This window comes from Pimephales promelas, chromosome 16, assembly GCF_988280905.1.
Source record: "Pimephales promelas chromosome 16, fPimPro1.hap1.1, whole genome shotgun sequence".
NCBI classification, from domain to species: Eukaryota; Metazoa; Chordata; class Actinopteri; order Cypriniformes; family Leuciscidae; genus Pimephales; species Pimephales promelas.
Window position 1 is genome coordinate 12,217,007 of NC_142784.1, and position 27,813 is coordinate 12,244,819.

At 39.5% G+C, this 27,813-nt stretch overlaps 1 protein-coding gene across 5 annotated transcripts in view; it reads right to left on the minus strand.

Moving 5' to 3' along the window:
- Positions 1–27,813, minus strand: part of fat3a (FAT atypical cadherin 3a) — a 187,165-nt gene that overhangs the window by 95,047 nt on the left and 64,305 nt on the right. For all 5 annotated transcript variants that reach the window (XM_089121003.1, XM_089121001.1, XM_089121002.1 and 2 more), the window contains exon 2: positions 1,793–5,132. In XM_089121003.1, coding sequence (XP_088977129.1) covers positions 1,793–5,114 — 3,322 coding nt within the window. In that variant the 5' untranslated portion in view covers positions 5,115–5,132. The remainder of the gene's footprint in view (positions 1–1,792; positions 5,133–27,813) is intronic.

Genomic DNA, 27,813 nt, shown 5'->3' on the forward strand with positions numbered 1-27,813 from the left:
TCATCGTGTAAAGCCCGCAACAAACGTTTCTGATTGGTGCCGCGATTTCGACGGATTGGAAATGGGCTTGAATGAGCTCTTTGCCAGACTAACTTTCAGAGCAAATCTAAATTTGCCTAAAGTTGTCTGGGTTTTCCTAGGCTATCAAAACAAGCCTTCCATCTCAAAAATCACAACTTGAAATATCTACACTGCAGCCTTCACAAAAAATAAAAAATTACACCCTCAAGGCAGGTGTAATATCCTCAAAGACGACTCATGACAGACACTGATCCACCTGCTGCCAGGACACAAATCTCACAAAAACCATGTTTTTAAACCACTCTCACCTCAGTACTAAAGTAGAGAGCTGGAGATACTTTGCTTTATAGCTGACAGTGAGTTGTAGCAGGGTTTAAAAAGTAGAAGGTGACTGTTCTGCACCATTGTGTGTGAATCATGGCCTTTAAAGGCCGTGATCTTAAAAGCATTGGACAGATATTCATGGCTTTGCCTCCATTTTCTTATTCCCTCGTTTCAAGGAGAGGTGAAAGACCACGGGAGATCTGAGGGTCGTTTTGAAACCTCTAGATCATTTTCAGGCAGCTTGCGGGTGAGTAGACACGAACACACACACCATTCTGAACCCCAAACTCTTTTATCCGATCTCTTTTTCCCCCCGCTGTCTCTCTGAAGTCTCATCGACCTCATCTACACATACACTTTTTTTAATATAAAGTTATAAACATACACACTCTTATCAAACTCCAGTTGGACAAATACAGCTTAGGCTTGGTTTCTTGCTGGTTATTAGCTGGGGCAAAATGGTAAACAACCTTGGAGGTGATTGCCTGTGCAAAACTAGCGTGTTGTGGTCGCCAAAGTGTGCAGTTGCCAGGTAGTTTATAGGAAGTTTTGATAATGGTTTGAGTCAAAAGATCAAACACATCTCTTATTCTGGAGTCCATAGATAAAGTATAATAATACTTATTGTTAGAAATTTGCTCAAATCCCTAGCCCTATTATAAATAATAGTGATGCTTGCAAGCGCAACAATAATAAAAACCCAGATGCTATCGGTCTAGCTGGCGGAAAACGCACTGTCTAGGGGAAAGAGAGAATGACAGAGTGAGAGAAAAGGAAAGAAGGAAAAAATTGAAGGTTAAAGCTAAGTGTTTGGGTCAGACAGAATGACATGACAACTGCAATAAATGTAAATAAAAGATCTCTGTGTGGTAATTCAGTCCACTCGATGGAGGCACAACACATAAATCAACCTCACACTCACACACTCACGTTTCGACACGTACACACATTTCTTTATGCGGAAATCATTATTCGCCGATACACACACCTACAATGTACTCACTTTGTCTAACATAAAAACTGGACAAAAACAAATGATACTATCAAAACAGTGCATATGAACTGAATGCTGCAGTGTATGAAACATTAACCATAACACTATCAAAATTCCCATCATACTTCAATCGTTCCCCCTCCATCTCAACTGTCAAACTCGACCTAAATAAAATGTAGGCCACTGCAGTGTTTAACTGGCCTGAGGTGACAGATAAACTACTGAAGCCTGTTCACTCTTCATTCATGTCCCAGGAAGTCACCGTGAGTGGCATATATCTCCGTTTTCCCTCCCATATTAGCTCTACTCAATTTTCAGTGATTACACCAGGCAAAGTTGGCTAGTTAAATCAATACATTAATTTGACTCAGAAAAAAGACAAAATTTAACAAAATTGGCAGCACTCTTGAGTGCTGAATGAAATTAAACATAAAAAATGTAATCAACAAATACCTGTTTCTTCATCAATGGTGAATCTTCCGAGACCACTGCCGTCACGAATGGAATACTGGACCTCGCCGTCCCTTCCTGTGTCGTCATCCCGTGCAGAGACCTGGAGCACGGAAGTCCCGATCCGAACGCTTTCTTTTACTGATCCATTCATGGCGAAATTTGAGAAATATGGAGGATACAGGTTTTCGTTGACATCCACAACCTCCAGTTCAACAAAGCTAACCGACAGGAGCGAAACAGGTCGGCCTTTGTCCTTTGCTCGAACTGTTAGGTTGAAAAACTGTTGAGTTTCGTAATCCAGCTCCTTGGTGAGACGAACGGCACCGCTAGTCTTGTCGACCTCAAAACGGCCATCATAGTCAGTAGCAAGTGAGTATCGCACCTGCCCTCCAAGTCCAAGGTCAGGGTCTTGTGTGTCCAACCAGGCAATGACAGTACCCACTGGAAGGTCTTCTAGTGCACGGGCACTGACGACGCTTGGGATAAAGGCAGGTGGACAATCATTAACGTCCTTGAGTGATATTTTAAGTGTTGTTACAGAAAACTGTTGGGCTGCGCGCTCTGCTCGATCTCGTGCCTCCACTTTTAATATGAAGAAGGGAACTAACTCTCGGTCCAGCTGACCTGCAACATACACAATCCCACTGGAGCTGTTAATGCCAAACTGGGATGTGCTGGTGAGTAGAGAATACTGGATCTCCCCATTGAGACCTTGATCTTTGTCAGTAGCTTCCACTTGAATTACTTCGGTACCAATGGGAGTGTTTTCGGGAATGCGGGCTTGGTACCCACCATCTTGAAGAAACTGAGGTGCATTGTCATTTGCGTCTGCTATGTAAACTGTAAGAAGCCGCCAGGTGGATTTCTGCGGTTGGCCTAAATCGTACAGTGTGATGTTTAGAAGGTAGCGGTCAGTCCTTTCACGGTCAAGAGGAAGGAAGATGCTTATTATACCGTTCAGAATTCCAATCGTAAAACAACTGTCTGTGTTGCCATCAGCTATGGCATATAAGAGTTGTCCATTGAACCCAGTATCACCATCAAAGGCTTTTACCTGAAACACACTCATGCCAACTTCTACATCCTCACGCACAGTGATGTCCGTTGGGAAGGATTTGTCGAATTGAGGTGATTGACGGTTGACAGAGAACAGGTCAATAAAGCCTTCTTCTATTTTGGGTTTACTGCTAGCTTTGGATTTCTTCAGAAGTTTCTCAGCTAGTCGTTGGGCTACTCTTGTTTCAGTACAACTAAAGCTCTTGGGCGGTATCTTCCCCTGCACTACTGATACGTTAACAAACATAGGATCAGAGAAGTGTTCCCCATCTGTGGCAGTAATTTTTAGATTGAAGGAGTTTTTGGGTGCCACAGTGTTGAGTGGGTGCTGTAAGGTCATGACACCAGAATCAGGGTTTAAATCAAAGTACCCTCGCTCATTCCCTGAGAGAATCTTGTATTTAACTAGCTCTAGCTCATCAATGTCTATGGCAGATATTGTGGTGATGACCTCACCTACCGGAAGGTCTGGAGAGATTATGCCAACACAGGCCACTTTCTCAAATAGTGGTTTGTTATCATTAACATTCTCTAGGTGCACAGTGACATTGACTTCACTTTCACGCCTATATGGGGAACCCCAGTCAGAAGCACGAATCACAAAATTAAAAGTCTCTAGAGATGATTCAAAGTCCAGCTCCTGTGTTGTCGTGACTGCTCCGGTGAACTGCTGCACATTAAATGGTAATGGTGTCAAGCTAGCCATGCTGTATGTAATGTACCCGTTTTCCCCATGGTCACCATCAGAAGCAGTCACCACAACAACAGTAGTGCCTACGGCAACACTTTCATTGACAAATACCTCATAAGACTGTTGAGCAAATAAAGGTGCATTATCATTGGCATCCTCAAGAATGACTCTAACCTTGACCCTAAGGTCACTGTCTACTTCTAAGACCTCTAGCTCAAATACTTTCTGTGTGAGTTGGGTGAGCCAACGTGCCGTGCTTATGACACCTGTCATGGTGTTGATACTGAAGAACCCTGAATCAGCGGAAGGGGTCAAGATGTACTCCGCATCATCTGGCTCTGGCTGGAGTTTCACAGCCTCCACAACAGTTCCAGGAGGGGCAACTTCACTCAAAAGAACCTCATATTCATCCTTCTGAAATAAGACTTCTGCCGGGGTTGGTCGTGACAGTCGTAAGTGCACCATGTGCACTGCCGATAACTTTTGAGGTGTTCCACGGTCCCGAGCCTGCAAGCTGAGGTTTAGTCCAAATGGATAGCTGTCCCAGTTGATTTGTTCTGTTGCACGAAGGACAAACTCATTAGACCCAGTCTGACTAACTTCCTCGTCCACCATTTCTTTACTTGGTACCTCTGTCCTTTCAATGCTGAAGAGCTCAAGAAGATCCCCAGCCACAATGCTCACTGTCTCAATCTCTCCATTTGCCCCGTCGTCAAGATCCTCTATGGTGATCACAGCTACGACAGGGGACTTCTCAGTCCACACAGGTGACAAGGTAACAACACTCAGTGTGGGCACATGCTCATTAATCCGTTCTACATGAACAAAAAGTTTGGCTGTACTGCTTACGCCGTTATTCCCATAGAGCTTCATTCCCCGGTCCACAGCCTGGATCTCAAGATCATACCGGCTTTGAGTGTCGACATCCAGCTTCCCACTGAGAGAAACAACTCCGCTAGTCGGGTGCACAGCGAACAGCTCCATTCGCTCCTTGAAAAAGTAATAGAACTCTCCATTCGATCCTATGTCTGCATCCGTGGCAGTGACCTGAGCTATGCTGGTGCGTAGGGGTGTGCTTTCTGCAATGGTAACCGAATAAGTGGTAGGGGAGAAGAGTGGTCGAAGGTCATTCATATCCAACACCTGCACACTAACTTTAGTCCAGGCCTCTAGTGTATCCCCCTTAATGGAAGCTTTCACTGTCAACAAGTAGTTGTCCTGAACTTCACGGTTTAAGATGGCAGCATTCCCCCCTTTGGTTCGTATCCGCAGGAAGCAGAAATCACCCAGAGTGTACTCCTCGGCCTTGAAGAATCCTTCCTCGTCCCCAGAGGTGATGCGGTACCTCACCTCCCAGGAGTGATACTGGAGAGGGACGCCCATGCGCACCTTGCTGGCGGCATAGGTGCGGGCGGCTGAGTTCTCATAGACCGACGCATGGTACAGTGGTTGAGTAAACTGTAGGCGGGATTTTTCACCTTGGCAGTGGCCTGGAGGCAGAGAGAACAAAAGCAAGAGGGCCAATTGTAGGAGAATGGCCCATATGCCTGCCCAAAGGGCCATGCTCACTGCCATCCCATCACCAAACCCATCCTGGAAACAGAGAGAGAAAAAAAAGAGAAAAATGCATTAGGCAGAGCAAATGAAATGACAGCACACAACCTGACCTTTCATATCTAAAGCTCAGAGGTCACTAGGGATCAGTCAAAAAGATCCAACACAAGCAAAGGAAGTTGTGTACCAAAGAAGGGCTGGTGCAACCGCAAGCCGAATGACATCACTACCCAGGTCTCAAAATGGACACTGACACACAATTATATGCTACAGAAAAACCAGGAGGATGCAATTCAGGAAAATTCACTTACACACACAATCCACACAGAAGAAGAAGAAAAAAAGCGGGAGAATGCAAGTCAGGAACAAAATAATTATAGAGAACGCAAAATCAAAAATACAACCCGTCACACACACACACACACACAATATGACATGGTTTAAAAAAAAAAAAAAAACTCTTGAGAAAGGACAAAATGTTGTGGATTCAGCACTATACTGGATATGATAAAGTGCTGCTGGAGAGGAAATCGGTGTGTGTGGGTTTACTTAGCTATACTTATCTAACAAAATAGTCCCAAGAACTATTAGCTGAATCTGAAAGCTTTGGGTACATAAATTGGAAAAATGATTCATAAATCCAATAAATACATTTTTGAAGGTAAGGTTTAGGGTAAGTTATAATTAGCCAAAACAATAGCAGTCTAAAGTACTTTCTCAATTGGTATTGTTTATGAGTTTGTGTTTGCAAGTAAGGCATTTTGCGTGTGTGTGTGTGTGTGTGTGTGTGTGTGTGTGTGTGTGTGTGTGTGTATGGTAAGTCAACTATTGTTGTAGACACTGATTGTTTTGTGTGTGTCCTGTGGGACAGTTAGGATGTGTTCCAGTCCAAAACACCAGTGCCAACACTGACCTTACCATGCACATACACACACTCACACACAGTGTCCAACTTTTGCCCACACAAAAACACGCATGCATACACAAAATATACTGTACACACAAAGATTGGAGTTGCTGTGGTCAGCCCACACATGACTCAGCACACACAAACACACACACATCCCTTTCCACCTCTAATGATATCCTACATCACACTCACCAACTCAGTCCCACAAATTGGAAAAGACACACACATATACACACACATAAAATGCAGAGATCAGCTTATTTTATTTCTCTCGGTTCTTTCTCTGTCACACTCCTTTTCTCTCTTTTTGTGTCCACATACACTGACAGACAGGCGGTCAGATTAAAACCAGCAGGCATTTTGGAGCAGTCAAGGTTCAGTACGCAAACACCATCTTGTCTGCTCTAAAGCCTTGTTTAAACTGACCAAATCTCAGGCTCAGCTGGCCGGAGACTTTACACAACAAAATAAAAATGCATATCATAAGCCCAACACAAACACGGCAGTGCATACTGTACACTTAAACACTATCACAGATACATAGCTAAAACAAAACAAAAAAAGATATTCAAAAACATTTTCTGAATGTTCAGTTCAAATAACACTGTGAGAATGTTTATCAAATATTAATAACATTTTCATTAACAATATGTGAAACATTTTACAATCTTTATGTAACATTAGCCATTTTTTTTAATTTTATGAATGTTAACCTAGCATTTCTGAAAAAGTTCACTCAGCAAGATGTGTTGAATATGTTTTATGATTTGTAATCATAATTTTTTTTCTTTTGTCAAATTAACTTAAATCATTTATGTAGTTCAGATGACATAATATTTTGAGTTTCTGGTGATTAAATCAATCTCCTTCATTGTATTAACTCAATTTTTCCATTTCAATGAACTTAAAATTTTAAGGCAACCAGGTTACTTATTTTTTAAGTTAAACCAACAATTTTTTTACAGTGTACATAATATACAGCTTAATAAAAACATTACTATGATCATTTGTTAAACAATAATTATAATAATAATTAATTATATTATTAGAATTGTTATTAGAACTACACAAATTTTGTAATATCTTTTTTAGCAGTAGCAATCAGACCTTCAATATGAGCCTACACTGATAATGTTTAACTAACTTTTCACATAACATAACGTGAGAACTTTAATCAAAAACTAAAAACATCATTAGAACGTTCATTATCAACATTTTAAAAATGACACAATCTTTATGTAACATTAGAATGTTCCTACTATTAGGTGAAAAAAAAAAAACATTCACAACTCAGTACAGGTTATTGATCATACTGTATCCCACAGCGACACACACACACACTAATTAACTACAAAAAACACCACACAATATCAATAAAAGGCCATTATCCACATAAGCACAAAACATTATCAATACATAAAGCCATTATGACAAGCCATTGTCAATTCAATTGCACACTAAAATAACTACATGACACATATTTCATGCAGTCACGCAAACATAAACAAAACATACAGTATGAGTGTGAGCCAGGCTTTGCAAAATGCAGTGCGGAAACATTGACGAACTCGGGATTCATAGCTCGTTCACATATGACAAATACATGCTATAAAACTAAAACTGCAATGGAAAAGGTCACGCTTTTTGTTTTCTTTTCTAATGGAAAATATTTGTAAGCGTGTTTATCTGCTGATATTTTGTTATCTGTAGACTGCATTATAATCCATTCACTGACAGCTCTGTGTTTAAGAAAAGCTGCAGCGCTCCACTGCGTCTGAATGCGTGTGCGTTACGTGACAACCAATCCAATATCCCGAGAAACAGAGAGGAAGTGATGTAGAACAAAGCGCATTTCCATAACAGAGAGAATTATAAATGACAAGTGTGTGTGTGATATGTTCTGATATCTATAGACCATGATGCCAAGATCCTTTCACTTCAGTTCCGCGGTTAAGAAAAGCCGGACTGACGCACTCCTTCTAAATGCCTGTAATGTGTATTAGTGCTGTCACAATACCAACATTTCAGTAGTTGATACCAATGCCAGAAAAATGTTGTCGTGGGAGAGATTATGACCAATTAGATATCAAATCACCATCTAATAGGGTGTTTCCTTGCGTTATAAAGGGCCATATGAAACATCTCATCAAAAGTCCCAGACAGCAAACTGACATTGAATCAACGTGGAAACGACGTCTCTCATGACATTGAAACAACGTTGATTTTGCTCATCGAATTAACGTTGAACCAACGTCAGACGCGGCATTCTTCAAAGCTAAATGAAAATCGAAAATTGGTTTGCTTTCATAACGTTGAAACAACGCGTTGATTTCAAGTTGATTTTCCGTTAGTTTTGAAAGAATGACGCGTCTGACGTTGGTTCAACGTTAATTCGATGAGCAAAACAATGTCAGATCAACGTTGTTTCGATGTCATGTTTCCACGTTGATTCAATGTCAGTTTGCTATCTGGGGTTAGCGCAGAAGCTAGCTTAGCGTAGCATTTTGAAATTTTCAAGTGAGTTTTTACATTCAAAACAACAACAAACTAATTAGTTTTGCTGAGCTATGCCTAGCATCCGTAAAACACACGTTTTCGAACAGGCAACACAAATTTCCACCTCTTGGCATCCAAGAACACAGGATAAAGGGGATGTTTGGCATGGAGTACTTACTTACTAAAACCTTGTTTGTTATTTAAAGAGCTTAGTCAGTCAATGACTTCACAGACAGTGTTTCTGCATGAAGATCCAGACTCTGGTTTCAGACAGGCCTCCAAGGCACCATAACGTCACGTTTAATGATCTAGAACAAATTCAAGTGAGCTTTAGACATAACCAAGTGAATATTTTATGACTATAATGCTTGCTTCTCAAGAATGGACATTTTTAAATGTATTTACTGTCAGCGTTGCCATTATTCATTACATCAACTCACACTTTGAACGAACAGGATTCTGGGATATCATAGGCAGCAAAGGACGCATCTTTCAAAAACTGACCAGATGAGGCCATATCTATTAAAAATGTTAAACATTAAAGCTGATACTAGTGCATTTAAGTGTTTTTGTGCTACTGTTTGGGTTTTTTATCTATGTATGACAACAAATCCAATATTCTGTCTCTTGATGGAGAACAAATGGCCATTTCCAAAACAGAGAGTTCTGATGAACTATGTGTGTGTGGTTGTTTTGGTGTCATTAATTGGAGCGGGATCTTTATTGCTGCTGGCATTGGTTTCTGTAAGCGTCCAGCCAGTCTGAGCCAAAGACCTTCCCACACACACACACACACTGAGCTTGTTATCGCTGTCCATTTATCCGCAGCATGTGTGAAGAAAGCAGGGAGTGTGTTTGTGTGTGTGTGTGTGTTTGAGGGGACGTTTGTCATTTGGTGGTCCCTCATGCAATCATGCAACCTGCAGAAGCAGAGCAAAAGCCCTCAGAGAAAAAGTGAGCGAGAGAGAGAAGGACAGTGAGTTCAAAGCTACCAGCGAAGAGTGAATGTATTATGCATAAGAATAATACAAAGAAAGGCAGAACAAGTGTGCGTTTGTGTGAGAGGAAAGTTGTGTGATTCCCTCTCATCCGGTCCGTTTATTATGCATCACTGTGGTGTGCCGAGTTAAGTTGTGCATTTTTATGTCATGAAATGTGTTGCGTTCAGGTCATGGTCACCCTTACTTTCACTTTCCCTGGCACTGACGATATTTATCCATAATTTATGACACAGCGCCTTCCTGCCATTAGGCCGTGTGTCCACCAAAGCGTTTTTCCACGCCCCTTGCGTATGTTCAATTGTTTTCAATAGGAGAGCCGCGTTTTTTAAATGCCAAGAGCGTACCGAGGCGCTGAGCGTTTTTTTCACGCTGAAGCGCCGAGCGCCCTGCGTTTTTACTGGTCGCTGGGAGTTGAAAAATGTTCAACTTTGGATAAAACACAGCGCTCATCACTGTCACTTTTTACCCAGCCGTCCAATCACAGTGGAGGAGGGGCGGGACTAAACCACACCGACCAACTGTCACAACATTCAAACTGCTGCATATATTCTGTATCATAGCAACGAAACGTCTCAACAGAAAAAAAAACGCTGCGCTGCCAAAACGCTCTCAAGCGCCCAAAGCACGGCGTCTTCAGCAGAGCGTCTAGCATTTTCAGCTGGCTAAAAACGCTTTGGTGGACACACGGCCTTAAAGGGATACTCCACCGTTTTTCATATTAACTAAGACGAGTTGATACATCCCTCTTTCGTCGCAGTGCGTGCACTCAATCGCTCTGGCGCGAGACACTTTGATTGCACTTAACTTAACCCAGTTCATTCATTAGGATCCAAGCAGAGAATCAACCAAACACCTCCACATTTTACCTATTTAAACACAGTTACATGAGTAGTGTAACTCGACCAAGAATGGTGACACAAAATAAAACGTTGCACTTTTCTAATCGTGTAAGTGGATAACTATAATGTATGGCGGAATACCACAGCAAGGGCTTGGGAGCACTTCGACTCGGCGCATATATATCTATGGACTCGCCGCATTTACCGAATGAGATGTCGATCCCACAAAGAGGTACAGGACTGTGAAGCTTTGGGGTGTTGATGGACTTTATCATCCAGTGTATGTGTGTGAAAAAGAGAGAGATCAAAAAAAAAAAACTTTGAAACACCCGCACATAAACCAAGACTGAATACTGATATAGCTAAAAAAGGCCAATAAATCATGTCATAACTTTAAAAAGCTCTTAAGGTGATTTCATTCCACATTAGCAAAAACTGGCAGGCGAAAATGTCCATAGTCTACTATCAATTGTGTAGAGATGAATGAAGCATAGATCACTCAGAAATTACTTTAAAACTAAGCAGATTTGGTTGGTCAGCATACATCATTCTGATGTCAAATTGTCCACTACACTATATTTCGTAATATACTCAATTGATAATAAAAGTTGGCTTTAAATCCCCCCAAAAGTATTGGTTTCATCAAAAGAATGAATCCTGTTACCTAAATATGTAACAATGAATCTATATTACTCCATGACACATTTGTTTGACCACTGAAATACCATTACTTTTCCAGTATTTCTACAATCACTAATTTGCTAATATCATTCAAGAATTGTGATTTGGTTTGAGTTATTCATTGAAACGACCAATTCAAATGAACGATTCACTCACATTTTGAGCATGTACAATGGCTTGGGAGCAGTTTTCCATCCTAACTGTTAAATCAAGTCAAGATAACACAGTTTCATCCTAAAACGTCATATAACTGACGTCTTGGGATGTCTTTTGACCATACGTCAACATTTTAGGGTACCCTTTAACGTCAGTTACATGACGATCCTGGGACGTCAACTGACGCTTTACCTTTAACGTCAGTTAGGTTTAGGGGTAGGTTTAGGTCTGGGGTAGGGTTAGGATCTGATAACGTCATCTAACCGACGTTAAAGGGTACCCTAAAACGGCGGATGTTGACGTATGGTCAAAAGACGTCCCAAGACGTCAGTTATATGACGTCTTGGGATGAGACTGCGCTGGCCAAGACCGAGACCAGCAGGGGCCAGTTGCATAAACATAGCCATTATGTTAAGACAGTGTCTTAAGAACTAGTTTGAACAACTAGCAGTTAGTTAGGGGTAATCAGTCTTGCTGTTCGGCATCAAATTAGACCAATGTACGTCTTTATGTAACTAACTTTGAAAAGTTATGAACAGTTTTGAAGAAAAAAATTGGATGACTAATTTGTAAGACTAGTCTTAGCAGTTTATGCAACTCGCCCCAGAAGAGTGTTGAGTCAGAGTCAAGACTAAGTCCACATGCTGCCAAATCTTGAACTTGGCCTTGAGTCCTTGTCGAAGAGCATCTTTTCATGGTCTTGGACTCTGGAGCATGTGAATTTGTTCTTTCCTCAGACTTGATCTTTTTCTGGTGTTGGTTTTCACTCAAACTCAACCCTATTATGGTCTCAGTCTTAAAGTCCCCCTGTAGTTAATAATTTTATCCCTTAAAACTCATCTTTTATAAGCAAAATGACATTTAAACGTTTGTTTTCCTTGAAAACAAAATCTTGATGCCTTAAAATAGCTTGAATGTAACTCTACACCCTTGCCACATTTAGTATACGTGGTTCTATGAATATGCAAATTAGCCCCACCTCCACTCTCTCACTCCAGCTCGGAGATCCACTCGTTGACGATCACACGTTGACCTGATTGGTTACAAAGTAGTTTGTGACGTCAGAAACACCAGCGATTTCAAACCGTGTTTTTGGTGCACAGCAGTTTTAAGGAGAAAATACTCAGCAATGGTGTCGACTTGTGAATTTGCACATAGTTTGTCTTAAAGCATATTAAAACACCACATAGACATATAAACAACATTAAAAGCTTGATTTTCAACACAGGGGGACTTTGACTTAAGACTTGAAAGAGCTGGTTTTGACAACAACACTGCATTGAGGTAAAGACTTGAACACTAGAAACAACAAATTCCCAATTTATATGAAATCAACAATCTCCACTAGGCTTTTTTTCCACATAAACTCCAGAATCACCAAAACTTATCAACTTATTCTCTTCAAATCAGCTTTTTCAGGCCATCATTGGACCGATTTGCAAGTCTCGTAAAAAAAGGCCCTGCAATCCGATTTTAAAACAATTAGTGGAGGAGTGACAGCCATTAGTTGCAGGGTGTGCAATGTTGCCTGTATGAATGAAAATATGTCACAACTCCTTCACTCCAGCATGAATTAACTGCCATTCGAGTTGTACAACAATTTACATTAGTTTTACAACAGAGGAGCCATGCAAATGTCCCTTCACAAATGTTAATCTTACTGCTTTAAAAGTCTGCTATTTCTTTCACAACCTTACTTTTTCCTTCTCTTGCTTTATATCTTGAGGTAAAAGTACTTTGAATAAGCCGATTTCCCAAGACTTCCTCAGTATAACAGCCGTCTCAGCTTTATGTTCGAAATTTATGTACGCATAAAGCTAAATAAAATAACATCTGTAACAAACAGAGACTGTGCAAAGAGGAACAAGAAACAATGTGTGATTCAGATGGCGTGAACATTTTTTTTTCTGTTACAGTTTCCAAAACGAGATAGTTTCTGTCATCTGTATCTCTGCGTGAATAATAGGCACAGTGTGAACCGAACCCTACCGACACGGAGGTGCGTGTGAACGCTCAAGGTTATATTAAACATCAATCACCAAGCAAGCAGACACCACATTTCTGTGTTTCTGGTCCAGCGGCTGTGTGTGTCACAAGCACACCACTCCTCCTTAGCATGTAAATCAACCTCTGTCCTTTAATTTTTATCTTTGTGACAACGTCACCACTGACACAAAAAAAACATGTTTCAAATCAAAAAGCGTGCTCAAACACACAAGGCCAAAGTAAAAAAGATTTCAGCGTACAAATCTGCACTTCACAAAAACATGACTTCTGGTGTAACTAGTAGTATTTATTAATGAGGAGTAGGAGGATTTGTATATTAAAGTTTTAAGACGCTGGTAAATATGGAAACGTAAATGTAAGCTGTCAAGATTTCAAATCGTAGCCTGGTAATACCAAACGCTGCTTTGCTTCGTAGACAGAGTCTGGCATAATTGAAAAGTGTTTTCCTTCTCGTGGGGGGGAGGGGGGCTTGTCTGAAGTATAAAATCATTAGTTACCCGTAAGCCAATCACATAACGTCTGGTTATGATGTGTGTTAATCGCCAGCTAAGCCACATCGAACTTCCACTGTATAATTCGTTACCTAGTTTTGTTGTCTTATTAACCTGATCCTCCATTACCCCTTTTCCTCCAAGAGCCGATTCGGAACCGGTGCCTGCACATGAACCAGTTATTTGTTACCCCATTTTCCACCAAGGCAGAGCTGGTGCTGGGTCGGAACCAGAGCCTAGTTTCAAAACGGTTCTTTGTTTTTCGACCACCAAAGCACCAGCTCCGAACCAGTAAAAGTGGTTCTTAAGTAGCACCAAATTATTGCTGATCTAGAAACTTGACCGCCATTTTTTTAAATACGAAAATTCACCATGACGTCACAACAATAATAGACGTTCGTCCGGGTGGCAAAAGCCAAAGCGTCCCTATGGCAACGCTAGTAAATTGCTTGGAGGGAGACACACCGTCGGCAGTAGCCTAATCTACATTTCAACAGTTGATTCAAAAACAGACGTGGTGGAAATTCAGATATCATTAGAGCTTAGATTCTTTGATCTAGAGACGTGCACTCCCAACGCACTAGACCGCGGCGCGGGACTAGATCTGATGGCCGAGTGCGAGCGGTGATGCATTCACTCAGTGTGTGCGGATTGCGGAGAATAAAACGATTCGCGGGACTCCCGCAAACTAGAAATATCTATGAATAAAACAAATAAAAACTAATACATTTGTATTCATCGGTTGCAGAAAAGCAACAAGAACAACTAAAACAAAATAGAAATGATTTGCATGGCAGAGTTTCTTTTTATAACATGACTGCAGCGATGAGCGATGTAGCCAATCACAGACGTGTGTTGATTTATTGAACGCAATGGCCAATCAGAAGCATTAACGATGAAGAAGCATTTACTCCTCGCCGCTCAAAAGAAAGTAACATAGAAAGTAATAGAAATTAACTAAGTTAGTTGAGAACGTCAGTTATATAACGACCCACGTATTAAAAATGGTTGGGTTTAAATCGGGCTCAGGCTCATGCACTTTTGACGACGTCCACTCGCTTTAACCTCCTCACCCACAGGTTCCGCTGGAGAGATTTACCTTTTTCTGAAGGAAATCGATAAAAAACCTACACCTTTTGCTGTATATCTGGTGGCGCAACCCCAAACAACATATTTTCGCCATCGTTTCAACTTTGATCAACAACAATGATTTTAACTATGTAACTGTTCAGTTGCCGGCTGGATCTCTTCAGTTAGTCAGTAGAAGCCGCTCGCGTTCTGCCACCCGGAAGTATCGCGGTGCCTATTGTTTACAAACATTCTGAAATGCCCTATAGCAGCTAATCATGCTAATAGCAGCTTGATTGTAATCTCCGTTAATGCAATTTACGGCAAGCTGCCCGGAGATGCTAGATTCGCTGTGTTTGGATATCGATGTAGGTTTGCATAAATAGTAACGCAACAACAGCCATTGTTGATGGAAGGCTTGTTCGAGATGCATCGGAGCAGCGTGGACTCATCGGAGCTGCGGGAGTGTTTGGAGAGTTTACAACTCCTGCTTTTGAATCGAATCTTTTTCGAATATTTTTTTCGAATTGCTCTCCCAGTTCGAGATTCACAGTGCCGAACCATCTCGAACAAGCCTGGTGTGTTTGTGTGTGCCGCGCAACATGAGATGTAAACAGTGATGTAAGATCTGGCTCTGTGATGGCTCTCTAGCCGGTGGAAAGATCGCACAGAAGTTACTTGAAACCTCATCAGTCGAACCAACTCCGAACCGGCACTAGCTCTAGCTCTGAACCAGCACCTGGTTCTTGTTGGTGGAAAAGTGGTTTGTGTTTCAACAGCCAAAGAACCGATTCTCGGCCAGGAAAATTGGTTCCAAAGCGGCACCAACTCTTTGCTGGACTAGAACCGTTCTTTTACCACGTCATGCTTACATTGGGGGCTAGGGGCGGGTTTAGATGTGATCTAAACATCTTTTCTGACCACAATATAGGATCGCAAAGCCAGAAGAAACATTTGCAGAAACACTATGGAGGTCCGTTGTGTTAAAGATTAAAAGACTTACATATTTCAATTGTTTTTAAAGCTTTCTTGGTACACGAGATAATCCCAAAGTAACGTTGCACTTTCTAGCTAAGACGTATGGCGATGCACACTGGGCGCTCTAGTCAGTGGTCAGTGGCAGTGGTAGTCAAACTCGGCGCTTAATGTTTATGTCACAGCTCTCAGGCTTCTGTTCGTTGATTGGCCGGCTGTTTTCAGGCCAGAGGAAAACTGAGAGACATGTCGATGTCTCAGACTGAGTACCGAAGCGAACTGAAATTGAGCGGAAATACGAAGTCTGACGTGGTCCGGCTATTCAAATGGAGCTGTGGATGAGAAAACCTGCATGATGAAATGAAACGCAGAGAAGTTTTCAGGCTCTATTGGTGGGGGACTTGATGATATAGACACAGATGTTGTTATGGATAGAAATGCGAAGTGCAGCTGGTAGTGTATCATTGTTAGAGTTGAGTTACTCTATACTGAAGTGCAGAGCGTAATGTTGACACCCGCTCTGTGATTGCTTTTAAAATGATTGCCTGTATTATAGAGCTTTTAGTATAGAGCTTGTGCTTGGTTGTGTTGTGTTATTGTAGACCAGCGATGATTGTGGATTTAGGCTAATGTCTAACTGTTAAAGAAATAATTGTGTATAACAAATTGCGGTTTTGTTCATAACTTGTGAGTCATTTAAGTCATTTATTCAAGTTTAACTTGGATTCATATTTTGCACAAATAATAATAATATTTATTTTATTTTATTTAGAACATTTTTATTTTTTTGTAAAATTAAAATCCAAAAAGATTCATTATGATTAAAATGAATTTGTCTACTGGTAAAAAAAAAAAAAAAAAAAAACAATAATATATATATATATATATATATATATATATATATATATATATATATATATATATATATATATATATATATATATATATATTAAATAGCATAAGCAATAAAAAAATAAATAAAATATTAACTCAAAATATATAATATAAAGCAGTAAGATTACCTATGAAATAATAAAGCTAAAACTAAAAAAAAATAAAATTAAATAAATAAAATAAAAATAAAGTAAAGTAAAATAAAATAAAATAAAATAAAGATTACGTACGGCGTGTTGATCTGAGCTTTGTTGTGCTGGTTGTGAACAGTGAGATTCTGTTGGATGTAAATAGATCTCGGTGTTGTTGTGAGTAGAAATCTGAGATTCAGTCACAAAGACAGTCCTCTACACACACACACACACGCATATGTGAACTGTGACACCATAAATCCCTGTATTACACACCTGTACATCTTTCCTCTCCAGGAGTCAGCAAGTCCTTACACACTACTGCGGCTTTCACCTGCACAAAAACTCAGCGTGCCAATACGTTCACTGGAATAACAATGCATTCACTATCACACACTCACACATAAACACACTTCAGACGACCTACTTCTCTCCTTTACAGAGCTGAGGCGATTGAGAGAGAGAGAAAGAGAGAGAGAGAGAGAGAGAGAGAGAGAGAGACAGAGAACTGACAGAGAATCTTCCTTCTGACCAGAAATCCTCTGAGACGTGATCCTGAGGCGGTCAGGAGAGTTAGTTCATCATACACACACACACACGCAGGGAAGGATAGCTCATATGCTGAACCCCCAGAGAGCATGTCAGCTCTGCTGTAATGGAAGAACAGAGAGCAAAAAGACAAAGATGATGAAAAAAGAGCATAATATAACAGACAGAGAGAGAGAGAGGGAGAGAGAGATCCTGAACAGCTGCCAGGATCCGTCCAAACCGTCCTTCACTGTCCCACCAAGAGAGTGACCACAGAAAGTTGTGTTGTGCATTATTGTGTTGGTCTGTTTCCTATTCTTCTGGATAATGTATCAATATTGTGTTGTTGTATTGAGTTGTTCTATTGTGTTGTACTAGTGTTGGGCTGTTTTCTGCTTCATTGTGCAGTTTTGTTATTGTTAAACTAACACAAAACTAAAATGCAAATTAGAAATGGTGTCCACTAACTGAAAGTAAAATACAAGTTAAAGTGATATATGATTTGATTTTATATCAAGCGTTTTTGTTTTATTATTATTACTTATATTATCTTATTTTTTATATATGATATATTTTACTTTGCTAGTTTCTGTAATATTTTATTTAATCGAATTTTGTTTTTATTATTACAACAAAATTACCAAGACTTATCTAACATTAACTGAAAATATAAAAATAAAAGCTATTTTAAATACAATAAACACAATAGTATATAAATGATACTGAAATGATAGCATTGTTGCATTGTGGTCTCTTTTTTGTGCTGTGTTGTGTTGGGATAGTGGGATTCGAGTTTCAAGAAAAGAGTGAGAAGAGCACAGGGAACGAGGGAGTTATAAGGAGGAGAGAAATGGTGTGATAAAAGAAAATGAGAGCAGAGGAAGGATCTGAATGTGACAAGGAAAGAAAAAAAGGAGCGAGAGATGACCGAGAATGAGTGAAGGAAAAGAGGAATGAGAGCAGAGAAACCACACAAGAGGGTACCAGAAAGAGAAAGCACTACTATTTCTTGTAGCAGGAGACGTTTTTCTTCTTCATTTGCCCTGCAGTAATGAAATATTGCAGTGTGTGTGTGTGAGAGAGAGAGAGAGAGAGAGCGAGAGAGAGAGAGAGAGAGAGAGAGAGAGAGAGATATGGAAACGTGTTTGACTGCATAAGCACGCACAAACTCACTGGAGGAATTCTCCTTTTGTGTTTTTAATTGTGGTCACCAGAGGCCTCATTGGCTGTTATCACAGCTCTGCTTATTGGCTGACAAAACACTGTTGTGATTTGATTGGCCCCCTGAGAGACCCCGGCAACAGACCACGCCCACTTTCCGTTAGGAGCTTGTTATTATGCAGAATCTTCACGCTGTGAGATCAAAGTTGGCCTGCACATAAATTCCCAAGCAAATTTACCTTTCACACTGAGTTTGTGTGCAATATTTACATCTTATATGCATTTCATTAGCATTCGCCTTTCAGAGCGCTGCCTTAAAATCAAGGATTTGCTTCTGGAAATTTGCCTAAAATGTGTCTGCGTTATAATGAGCTTAAAAAAAAATCAGACTGTAATTTTCGTAATTAATAACTGCAAGCTGCTCTGTTTTTCTAGTTTCTCTCTACTTCTTCCTGTCAAATTATTTCACTCTATTTCTTAAAGAAAAATATTAATGTGGAGTAAAAATCTTACAAAAACATACTTAATATACAGCAGGTGTGGAACATTTGTGCTGCTGTAGATGAAGAAAATAGAGTAATTAAGGACTGAAGTTGATTAATGTCATTAACCTCTGCAGAGAGATTTTTTTAAACCACCAGATAAAAAAAAAAAAGGTTTGTCTGGACAAAATTTGATGTTCGCTAAAAAGTTTAAAGTAGTTTTAAAAGCTTGAAATTGGAAGGTTTTAAGGTCATGCTGTCTATCGAATTTAAGGACAGACCAATGGATTAATGGATGAAAGGATGGCCAGAACAATGGATGGATGGGAGGATGGACATAACAATGGCTGGAAGGATGGACATAACAACGGATGGATGGAACAACGGACATAACAATGGATGGAGGGAAGGATGGACAGAACAATGGATGGAAGGATGGAAATAACAATGGATGGAAGGATGGACATAACAACGGATGGATGGATGGATGGACAAAACAACGGATGGATGGAACAACGGACATAACAATGGATGGATGGAAGGATGGACAGAACAATGGATGGAAGGATGGATGGCTGGAAGGAAGGATGTACATAACAATGGATGGATGAAAGGATGGACAGAACAATGCATGGATGGACAGAACGGATGGCCAGAACAATGGATGGATGGAAGGATGGACATAACAATGGATGGATGGATGGACATAACAATGGATGGATGGATGGATGGATGGATGTAAGGATAGATGGATGGACAGAAAGATGGATGGATGAAAGGATGGACAGAACAATGCATGGATGGACAGAACGGATGGCCAGAACAATGGATGGATGGAAGGATGGACATAACAATGGATGGATGGATGGATGGACATAACAATGGATGGATGGAAGGATGGATGGAAGATTGGAAATAACAATGGATGGATGGAAGTAAGGATGGAGGAATGGACAGAAATATGGATGGATGAAAGGATGGCCAGAACAATGGATGGATGGAAGGATGGACAGAACAATGGATGGATGGATGGACATAACAATGGATGGATGGATGGACAGAAAGATTGATGGATGAAAGGATGGCCAGAACAATGGATGGATGGACAGAACGGATGGCCAGAACAATGGATGGATGGAAGGATGGATAGAACAATGGATGGAAGGATGAAGATGGACAGAACAATGGTTGGATGGATGAAATGATGGACAGAACAATGGATGGATTGATGTATAGAACAATGGATGGACAGACGGACAGACGGATGATGGATGGCTGGATAGAATGATGGATGGATGGGAGGATAGACAGATAGATAGAAGGATTGACAGATGGATGGGTGATGGAATGAGATGAATGGATTGATGGATTGATGGATGGATGGATGGATGGATGGATGGATGGACGGACAGACGGACGGAGGAATGGATGGACGGACAGAGGAATGGTTGGATGGAGGAACGGATGGATGGATGGAAGGATAGACTGATGGAAGGATAGACTGACGGATGGGTTGATGGGTGGACAGAGGAATGGATGGATGGACGGAGGAATGGAACCTCAGATGGTTAAATAATTGAACAATTTTATTTTTAGGAATGGATGGATGGATGGAAGGATAGAAAGATGGATGGGTGGACGGACGGACGGACGGACGAATGGAACCTCAGAACACACCCTATTCACACTTATTTATCTAGATATGTTTTTGTACATGTCTATTGCTTTGGCAATACTGTGCTATTTTACACATTCATGCCAATAAAACACATTTGAATTGAATTGAATTGGAATGGATGAATATCTCTAATTCAGTTCTCAATATGACTAGTTGCAAAGTTACTAAAAAGTAAATCTACCAGTTACTCAACTTAACTAAATCACTCTGTCAGCTCTTTTACAAACAAAATAAGCCATTCCATTTTACCATGGCAAGAGATGTTCTTATGGTTTACGGCACAATCTTAATACATATATCATTATCATATGAATCGAAGTAGAGGATGTATTGATATTTTCTGACTCAGAATCTATAAAGTACGCTTATAACGGCGTCTCATTATAAACACACACAGAGACACAGAAGCTTCCCCTCCCAGTGCGTCATGGGAAATCTCAGCCCCCAGCGGATCAGATTCCACCTCCTTTCCCTCGCTTTCTTTCTTTAGTCCAATCTCTACTTCTCCCTGCTATCTGATCCTCCCTTTGTTACTGCCACTGCGAGCAACTGAAATTTCACACGCTTGTCAAATCACACTTATGCACTTCACACAAACACGACACTTCATATAAAGTCTTGAATAGTCATGACTAAATACATTTATACACTCCAGTTCTGTGATGTTTTATGTACAAACGCATCTAAATGAGGACATGGCTCAGACTGATATACAAATAATGCAGCTATAAAAAACTCAAACTAAATCAAATACAAATCCTAAACCTAAAAGAAAACTTTTTTTTACAATACATTATTAATTTATGATTAAAACCGTCTCCAAAGGGGGTTTTAGTCTGATTTACTTCACTGCTTATCCTCAAACTTATAACTGAATCCACATCAAAAGGCTGATATGCATGTGATGTATTAAAAGTTCCAGACTGTCTTGATTAAACACCAATAACATTTTGAAATCATACATCATTAAAAGGGAACAGTACATTTATGAAACCTTTTGACATTCAGTAACTCAAGCCGCACACGCGTACACACAATGTGGACAGTTTCCATACGTGTGATCGCAAATAGCTCGTGCACACACACACACACACACACAGTGAGGATATCTGGTAAGTTCATTACATATAATGGAAAGGCTGCTGCGGTAGTTAGTTGTAGAAAGAGTATCAATTACATTCAAAAACAAATGACACACACACACACACACACAAGGTCTATCTATGTCACGTCTGCTCTGAACACCCAAATAACCTGAGGCTAAAGTAAAATATCTCAATCATTTAGCTTATTATAGTCAACAGTCTGCAATATCCATTAAACCGCCCATGTGTGTGTGCGTGTTAACAGAATGACAGTCCAGCTGGTATTGAACTTTTCATGTATAAACCTAACACTAGGCAAGAAGAAGAGAAACAGATGAGAAAGGAGAGAAAAGGTCGCAGAGTTGGACTGAACAACTGATCTAGCTCGTAAAAAATCTGATTATGAATGCAATATATACGTCTTTTCCATTCATTTTCCCCACAGGGATTTATACATAAAAACCAACCAGCTCTGAAGTGAATCAGAACATTACAAACTTTGATTCTTAAGTAAAAAATCTTACAAAAGGCAAATGATTGTGTACATAAATCATCTGATTAATAAATGAAATATGCATGCCAAGTAACCAACACAAGTAGTCCAATGCAAACATACATTATAGAGTATATAAGTGATGGGAGAAGGAATATTAGGCTGCTGTCACTTTAAGAGTGAATACGTTTACTTTCTCAACTGTTTACTTTCACTTAAGACATAACCTATGCGTCTTCTAGGGCTGTCAAACGATTAATCGGGATTAATCACATCCAAAATAAAAGTTTGTGTTTACATAATATATGTGGGTGCACTGTGTATAATTATTTTGTGTGTGTATATATATATATATATATATATATATATATATATACACACACGCATGTATATTTAAGAAAAAAAATATATAAAATATTTAAATTTATATATAATATAAATTATATATAAAATTATATATAAATCTATATACATTATATATACATGAAAATATTTCTTAAATATACATGTGTGTGTGTGTATTTATATATATATATATATATATATATATATGAAGAGTTCAGATGCAAAAGCCTCTAAATGCCATTTGAAATTTTCTTCTTTAATGATGATTTTTATCAAACTTGTATATTTAAGTTCAGTAATTTCACTTAAATAACAATTAATAGGTAATTATCATTGCCATTTAAGTGAAATCACTGAACTTAAATATACAAGCTTGATAAAAAATGATCATTCTAGAAGAAAATTTCAAATGGCATTTAGAGGCTTTTGCACCTGAACTCTTCATATATATATATATATATATATATATATATATATACACACAACATAATTTTACACAGTGCACCCACATATATAAATGTAAACACAAACTTTTATTTTGGATGTGATTAATCGCGATTAATCGTTTGACAGCCCTAGTTTCTTCACATTTGGCGATTGGCTAGTGTTAATTTTAGGGCCTTTACACACATATATTATATATCAATATTGATATATAAATCAAACTCATTATCATATCACATCTTACTCTCATCTTGTCGCTGCTCATTTGCATGAACTTAAACTCAATCATGCTCTTAGACACAATCTCATTAAGCTGGCGCGCAAGTCAGAAATTGGGATTCTCATGTACGAATGCCCCATGAGAAAGAGAGTTTTTGGTTTTCTACTTTTTTTGATAAATATCTGTCTCCACAAGAACTCATTCAGTCTGACTGTATTTGTCTTGAGGTTAAAGGGTTATCAGTGAAGGGAGCACACTCAAAAAGTGAGCAGCGTTTCAAAAGACATCTCTAAATGTCACACACACCCGCGCGCACACACACACACACACATTGTATGTCAAGAGGAGGACTGGTAAATCACTTACTATAAGCAGGTCGCCTATGTAACTCAACCCTCCACAGAACACACCCTGTTAACCTCCAAACACACAGAGACAGACAGTCTATACATAGACCAGACATTACAATACGTTTACACACACCAGAAGTCAGACGAATATTAAGATGGTTGGCAAGACTCTGATTGACTCGTCTCGCGTTCTCTCTCAAGAGAAAAAAATAATTAAATACATTATGCACAGGCACACTAGATTCATTTTGTCTTCGGCCACGGGACTACTCGCAATTATTTATTTTTTGAGACGTGAGGAGGCCGAGTTCAAGTTCTTCCATCTAATCAGAAAAGTCAATAACTGTATTTTTCTCTTCTTGCTGATTGTAATTACGTTTGGGCACTTCTGTTTTTGGCTTTTGTGCCAGCGGTCAGCAGTTTGGAGGCTAATGATTGGCCGGAAGACCGATTTATAAAAGAATCAATGATTTGAGTCATATAAATCTTTAAAAAATAATTGGTTGAAGCAGTTCACAAATCAGACCAAACGATTATTGGAGTCTCTCTCACAGGTTGTCTGAAATCATAATGACATAAAAGAACCAATTAGCATGATTATTAACACCAATTCATTAAAATGAGTCAGACTTACCAACACTAATGAATATTGACTCTAAAATGACAACTAATTGTTAATTGAAACAAGAAACAATTCGTTGAAATGAGTCAGACTTCATTGACTAGTGTAATAGTCAACTAACCTGTAGCTAAGGAATGGCCAGAGTTCAGTAGATGGCATAGTGGAAGATGATTGGCCAGTTGAGTCAAATCCTTTAAAAGAATCATTTGAATCGTTTTACAATTCAGAGTGAATGATTCTTAGGCCCTGTTTACACCTGATGTGTTTTGGTGGATCGGATCACAAGTGGATGACGCTAAATACAGGTGTAAACGGGGTCTAAAATATGTTGAGCTTGTACACTATCGACCACTTCCAGAGGTAGTCGAAAACTCCGCCTTTGACTTAATACATAAATATTATGAGAAGGGGACAAGCCAGACTGACTTTAAACTTTGTCAGCTCAGCTGCAGACCCAAGTTTGGTTTAAAGACGAAAGGCAAGCACAATGTTCTCTCACCATTCCTGCTTTCTAACACACACTCTCAGCGGGAGTCTTGTGACTGTCAGAGGAGAAACAAAAGCTGCTGCTCTTCATCTGTTTTTCCATCATCGCTGGGTCACGTTCATTTGTTAAACAGCCCGTACATTTACCCGGCCTTAGACCCTCCCCTCAAAGATGAAAGTGGATGAAACTGGACAAAAGAGGTGTAAAAGGGAACGTGTCTCCCTTGTGATCCGATCGACCAAAACACATCTTAATGCTAGCTCTAAACAGAGACTTATGTCGAGTTCAGACTGCACGATTTTCAAAGTAGTCGAGTCGCTGTTCTTTTCACACTGCATGACTATCTTGGCCAGCATTCAGTCACTGCTGTGTTTACACTGCACAATGGATCGGCGATAGAAGGTTTCACACTGCATGACCAATAGGAAGAATCGCTGACAACTCTGTCAAACACGCTGCGTGCAAAATCTAATATTGTTCTTACTAAGAATTTTTTTGTTAAACTTACTTAAAATGTCTTAGTAATATGTAATGTTTGCATGCTATGCCTTTGTTACTCAGAGAAACCTTGTAAAGATTACTTGACTGTTTTGAGTACCATTTTGCCCACTCCCCAGACATAGCCATTGGTGGGGCAAATGGTTTATAAGGCAGGGCAATTCTTAATAGACTTTTCACTAATTTCTTCCACTTCTGCAGCCATCATTCTTCTTAATATTTAAGATGACTATGTCAAGATGAATGTCAATTCACCTACAAATTTTGGGAGAGCATCAAAATTCTTTAGTTGACTTGTTGATTTCCCTTTTCTTCCCATTATTGTGATTAATGTCCCCTTTGGTTGGGCACTTGGAATATATATACACACTGTAAAAAAATATTGTTGGTTTAACTTAAAAAATGAAGTAACCTGGTTGCCTTAAAATTTTAAGTTCATTGAAATTGAAAAATTGAGTTAATACAATGAACGAGATTGATTTAATCATCAGAAACTCAAAATATTATGTTATCTGAACTACATAAATTATTTAAGTTGATTTGACAAAAGAAAAAAATGTTTTATATCTATATATATATATATATATATATATATATATATACACACACACACACACACACATTGTTTTAATGATTTAATTAACCATTAGAATTTTTTTGCAGTCTCTTGTAAGTATAACCCAAATAACGATAGCAAATAAAATTGTAATGGTAAAATAAAGCCAAAAATAGAAAAACAAATTAATTAATTTTATTCATGCCGCAATGCAATTAAGTTTTGCTTAATGAAATTAAGCCAACGAGTTTGCATAATAAAATTAAGTAAACTGAACTAATTGGTTTTACAGTGTAAGTACTTTCCCAACAAACACATGAGATGTGACAAGGAAACAACGCGACATCACACGTGCAAGAACTTGTGGTACAGCTCAGATGAAACGTCAGACACGGGTGCTCCTGCTAAATTTCTAAAAAAAAATGTTCTTCCATTTCTTGGGTCTTTTTCTGAAACAACGCCATGTTGATATGTGATCTATAACTCCTCCTCGAACTCCCTGCTGCTCTGTATCTTGCACTCTCATTGGCTGTCCGTAATTGCTGATGTAGTTTTCAGTCAGAACACTTTTCACACAGCAGGATTTTGAATCGCCAACAGGTCCAAATATTTAGCATGCCAAATATCTCACGGGCATCGGCGACTCGTCAGCGATTCTCTCAGATCGCGTCTGTGCTCATTCACACTGCGTGATTGTCACTTGCGTGAACGAGCGTCGATTGGCCTGTGATTTCAGTCATTTGTCGGCGATTTCTCAAAACCTGTCGGCGAGCCAAAATCGTGACTAAAATCGTCATAAGGCGAATTTGACTGATCTAATTTTGAGGTAAAAACTCACTCTAAAATTACATAAAATAACCAATTTTTATCTTTAAACGACTAATTAAAAACAGTTTTAAAAAACAATTTGTCAAAATGAGTCGGACTTCAAACACGATTGACAAAGTCAACAAAATCCGTAGCTAATGATTGGCCAACGTTCGGCAGATTCATGGCAGATGATTGGCCGACTGTCAGCAGATTTTTAGCTTCGAATGACAGTCCAGCAGTCATCGGATGCCGCGTGCTGATTGGCCTGAGCTCTTAAGATCTGCAGTCGATGATTGGTTGACTTGCGGCGTAGCAAGTTGATGACAGCATAGTGCCGTTTAAACGAACCTACTCTTTCTTGTCTTTCTTTTTTAATGGAAGGTTCGGGGTCATGCTGTTCAAGTTCAACCAGTAAATTTCAGGAAACCTCCACAGACTGCCTGTATTTTTCATCCGTGTCAGGATGAGGTTTTTATATAAGCCAAGTGCGGTTTTGAACCCAGATATCTGGATACATCGGGTGCTGACAGATCCAGACATTGTATTTCACAAGTGTAGACTGTGAAACTGCTCGAATAAATGGAGTTAAAACTAGCAGAACGACGTGCTTTTCTGATTTCTCCTGATGTGTTTACAGCGGCACTTCTAAAAGCCCTCAGAAATTGATCAACACACTTAAGTGGACGCCAGTGCTCTAGTTCTCACACAAAGACACACACTCTGTGACATCCAAGGACAAACCCCAATCCAAGACAAAACCAGGCTATTTTACGAAAGCACGTCTCAAGGACAAAAGGCTATTTCCCACCTGCAAATGGACACATGCGCTCCCTCACGCCGTAGAAAAATAACTCAACACAGGTCAGTTTAAGGGCTAGTCTACCCATCCACTTTATCTGAGAGATTAAATTCACTCTCTTCCACACAAAAACACTCACTTGTCCTCCGTTTACACACTCACACACCTATGAGTTGTGAAATCCCCAGCATCTTTTAAAGCTCTATTAAACACAGTTTAGATTCATCATAGTCTGATGCTGGCACAGAATAACCCTTTTATATTCATATACCAGACATTAGGCTCGGAGTAATGAGGTTCGGAGACGCATATTATCTGAATGTTTCAAGGACAGGGTAAAGAAACCTGGTCTAATACGATTCATTAACATGAAATTAGGCAACAAGATAAGGCCATTCAGTTCATCTAGGAAGAACGTTCTCTGAGGGGGTTGTTCCTAGCAGCCAACTACGTTTATAAATTAAATATTCAATGACCGTAGAGCTGACGAGCGCTGTAAAAAGCTACAAACCA